Source organism: Trachymyrmex septentrionalis, unplaced genomic scaffold, assembly GCF_001594115.1.
Source record: "Trachymyrmex septentrionalis isolate Tsep2-gDNA-1 unplaced genomic scaffold, Tsep1.0 scaffold25, whole genome shotgun sequence".
NCBI classification, from domain to species: domain Eukaryota; kingdom Metazoa; phylum Arthropoda; class Insecta; order Hymenoptera; family Formicidae; genus Trachymyrmex; species Trachymyrmex septentrionalis.
Window position 1 is genome coordinate 2,025,762 of NW_017305408.1, and position 4,613 is coordinate 2,030,374.

Below are 4,613 nucleotides of genomic sequence, written 5' to 3' on the forward strand. Positions count from 1 at the left end.
AGTCTTCCTTCACGCGAAGACCGCGAGGTGTCAGTCGCCTGTCGATCGTTTACCTGCACATGCAGATAAGGTATATTACTTGTGCAAGTGATCCCTTGTTTGATATCACGTTCTCCATTCGTAATATTCTCCATCCGCGATCCCTTTCGACGTAGAGCCCGGAAGAAGTCAGGTAGGCGCGTATCGTTGAATTTAACTTCTTCTATTCCTCTCTTCTTGCATAGAACCAGGAATCATATTTTCGAAAAATATCAAAATACTATAGTAACTATATATTACGTATATAGTAATGTAATTATTATATAGTAATTGTTATACAGTAGGATAAGAAATCACTTTTTCTTTTGAAAGCTCTTGAATTGTACTTCGAGAAATAGACTTTATTAGATACAAGCTTTTGTTTTACAGTAAAAAAATTTTTTAAATTACTAAAAATGTTTTCGCTCATTTTATCTCTCAATTTATTCAAAATCTTGACGTGCTATGTCAATTCTGTCAACGACGTGTTCTGACCTGAAGAAATATTCGAGAAACATATTATCGCACTTCGAAGAGAATTTTGTGTTCTAATATGTTATAGATTTTTTTCACTATTTTCATGTTTTTCTTAGTTTACTGCAATAGATAAATTTTTTATCTCTTGGTCTAACAAGAGGAACGTCAAGTAGTGTATACATGAATTTCGCCTAAATTATTATTAAATATGTTTTAAATATATTTACTCGCCACTAATTCATGAGCGAGTGGCACGATGCAATTCGAGTATTCGCGAGGAATTTGCATAGAAAGTTTTGGAATTTTTAATTGATTTGCGAATCGATATTATTCGTATAATTGCAGTCATTAAAATATACATGAAAATAATCACAATTATAAAAAGTAATTATAATTGTAAAATAATTTTTATACTACATGCGTTGTCTAATCATTTACTTAAACGCACACTCTATAAAAACTTACATAAAAAAAGATACAGAAAAACTTTGAATGCAAATTTCTCACTTGAATATTGTATCGTATCATTTAATTACTAAGGGATAAATACTAAGACATAAATAATAAGTCAAGGCTTTTTTAAACGAGCAATTATAGTTATTCATAAAATAAAATTCGCTTTTGATTAAATAAGTACAATGCCGTAAAGTTTTTCAAACGTTTTAGGCAGATACTTGTATTTTTTCTCAAATTATCTCACATGTCACAAAGTTGGAATTATATTTGGATTAATCGATAGGGCGATTTTGCTATCCAATCCATCTTTTTATAAAAAAAATTTAGAACTCGTTATTGAGATTTTATTAAATAATGGTTATCCTCTGAAAATGCTCTTTAATCACATCAATAAATAAATTAAAAATTTAGCAGTTAATAGATCTAAAATGGTAACTGAGAGTAATAAATTCAAATACTGAAAATAAAGGTGAAACAATAAGAAACATGATTTCCGTACGTTAGATCAATTACGAATAACATTACTAATCTAATAAATAAATTTAAAAAACTATGATAGGGTATCGTTGCCTCAACAAATTGAATAGATTTATAAAGACACAAAAAGATAAAAACCAATTTTATTATTTAAAAAATCAGTAATTTAAAAAGTAATTTATAAAATCAATTGTAATGATTGTGACGTCTCTTATGTCGGACAAACGAAAAGACAGCTTCGAACTATTAAAGACCATTATAACATAAAGTTAGATCAATTCAGTGGTCACGACACATTATTGATTCCAATCACAGCTTTGACTGGGAAAATTTTAGATCACGAGACAAATTTTCGAAAAAGAACCATTTTGGAAATGATTCACATAAAAGGGTAAAAAAAAACGGCATAAATTTAATGAAGGATACTGAGTTGTTGGATTGATCTTATTTTAACATACTTGACGACATAAATAAGATTGTAATATTTTCAAACATACTTATTTATGTCATGACTTAACGATATATATTCTTTGATCTTAATATCAGTCCATTTTAAAACATCTGACAAGCAAGAGCTGTTTTATTATACACGATGACACAGTTTTTGACTTTAATTTTAATTCAATAGACTATTCTATATAAATTAACGTAAGTTTGAACATAATTTCTCATTATTATTCAATTAATTTACTAATATTACTAATACTAATCATTTAATTATAAATTGACATTTACTATTACAGAATATATTAGGATAGTTGTTGAAGAAATTCTCGATCAGATTGTCGTATATTTTTTATGAAATCCTTGATTAATTCTCAATAACAAACGAGGATTAGTAAAATACATTTTTATAATTTGGACTTGAAACTTCTAACTAGATACCTATTTCGATCCGTAACATCTAAATGAAGAAATAAATATATAAGATTAGTTTAGAGCGAAAATTTTTATTATTGTAAGTTCGTTGACTTTGTTATATAAAATGTTGTTATATATTTCACTGAGAAAGACATTGTAAGTCGAAACGTTTGAAAAACTTTATAGTATTGTACTTATTTAATTAAAAACGAATTATATTTTATGAATAACTATAATTGCTCGTTTAAAAAAACCTTGACTTATTAATTATATCCCGTTGCATGTACACGAGCTTATCTTTCTATATATTTATACTAAAATATAAAGTTAGACCAAATTCGTGGTCAAAAGTTTACGGAGAAATTTGTCACTTTTCTTTAGTCACATCTTTAGGAAAAGTTACCTGATTGGTATTTGATTCATCCCCAAGTAAAACATAGAAGTCATAATAATATTATGAGGACATCATTATGATTTTATTCGTCACTTATAAATCAATTTTTAAGTATCAAATAACGTCATGATAACGTTCTGTGATATCGTTATGACTTATTTATGATTCCATCTGAGTTCCTTCTATTATGACTTAATTATGACTCTACCTTCTACCTGAGTCTAGTTTCAGTTTTATAGTGAACGTTTTATAAAATGTGATATTCTGTGTCATAATTTAGGACGAATATCCATCGATTTAAAGAGAAGAAGTAAACATCTTTATTCTTCACGACGGAAACATGACAACTACCGAAACATGCAACAAAAAGTCGACGACCAAGTATATAAGCCGCAGGAATGTCGTTCCCATAATCCACGTTCGAGGAACGCACTACGATATCGGTTTTGACATTGTAAGGATTAAACTATATTATTTAACAACATAGATTTTGCAAAAATATTAATGTAACTTTCCAAGTTGAATGTTGTCTCTTCCCTCGAGATTTTAATTCGAGAACTAGAAATATTCTTTACGCGTGTTCAAAATTTTCAAAAGGTCTCGAAAATAAAAAAGAAAGCTTTGATAAATTTTAATCAGATCACATCAATTTTGGGCAATCTTAAGCAAATAGAACAGGTTAAATTGAACAAAAAAATTCTCTGTTATTTTGTATATTTCTAAATAATTAATGAGACAATTCTCATAAATTCAATACAAGATTAATTACAATAATTAATAAAAGTTTATTAATGAGCATGTATCCATGAGAAAAAACAATTCAGCACAGCGCACATTTTAACGTTACGATAGCGGAATTTTTTAATATATTTACATCACATTTTATCGTTTAACTAGCAACAGTCGGCAAAAACAATTCGGCAAAAAATGTGGCTCTCTGTTAGTAATTAACGTTATTATATGCAATTAGATGATTCACAAAGAATCATCGATAAGAGAAGTTTACAGTTCATTTTTATTTTATGACCGTCTTAAGTAACGTCTTAATACTATATGCTAATAGTCTTTTTGTCTTTAGTAGACTTAAGATGCTAATAATCTTTTTTGCTGGCTTATGACACCTTAAGACAATCTCAAATATAAGAATCTATGAATCTAACTATCAATATCGATATAAAAATGTTAGAGAATCCCATTGCTCTACGAATGACAATAGCTACGTAACTAGAAGCAGCACATACTTATGCTATTAATCTCAATCTTATTAATTATTTCGAAGTTTGAAAAATGGCGAAGGACTTTTATTCAGTTTAATCCGTTCTAAGATAAATGTCCCAGAGTGATCAGACATGTACCTAGTTCCGGACATTTACATAAAACTTTATTTGTTTATGTTATTATTAATCTCAAATGCTTTTTTTATTACAATATCGTAATTGTATTTTTAATATTTTTAATATTAATTATATTTCTAATCGCGCGCGCGTTAAATACAATTGAATTACAATAATATCGTGATTTAATTATATTTAATGATTACAATTAAATTATAATGTTATATACTTAAAAAAGCATTTGAAATTAACAATAACATAAATAAATAAAGTGTAAATGTCCGGACATAAGTACATGTCACTAGGACGTATCCGAACATGACAAACGACCTGATTCTTATTGAACACTCTAGATTTATTAATTATCTATTAATTATGTGGAAGTGCAAAGTGACAGGGGACTTTTGTATTCAATTTAATCTGTTCTACTTGCTCAAGTGATGTAATCCGATTATTACCGACGGACACTCTGTATACAAAATTTATCCAAGTTTTTTTTATCTTCGATATCTTTTGAATACTTTAAACATATGGTAAAGAATAACAATCTCATTACAATTCTGTATTATCTTAGATAATAATATAATATAATAATT

At 27.7% G+C, this 4,613-nt stretch overlaps 1 protein-coding gene across 2 annotated transcripts in view; it reads left to right on the forward strand.

Moving 5' to 3' along the window:
• Positions 1 to 4,613, forward strand: part of LOC108748857 — a 9,240-nt gene continuing 4,627 nt past the window's right edge. The window contains exons 1-2 of one of the 2 annotated variants that reach the window (XM_018487228.1): positions 1 to 70; positions 2,964 to 3,137. In XM_018487228.1, the coding sequence (XP_018342730.1) occupies positions 3,024 to 3,137 (114 nt within the window). In that variant the 5' untranslated portion in view covers positions 1 to 70; positions 2,964 to 3,023. Of the gene's footprint in view, positions 173 to 2,963; positions 3,138 to 4,613 lie in introns of both variants that reach the window. The other variant, XM_018487227.1, reaches the window with a different exon arrangement.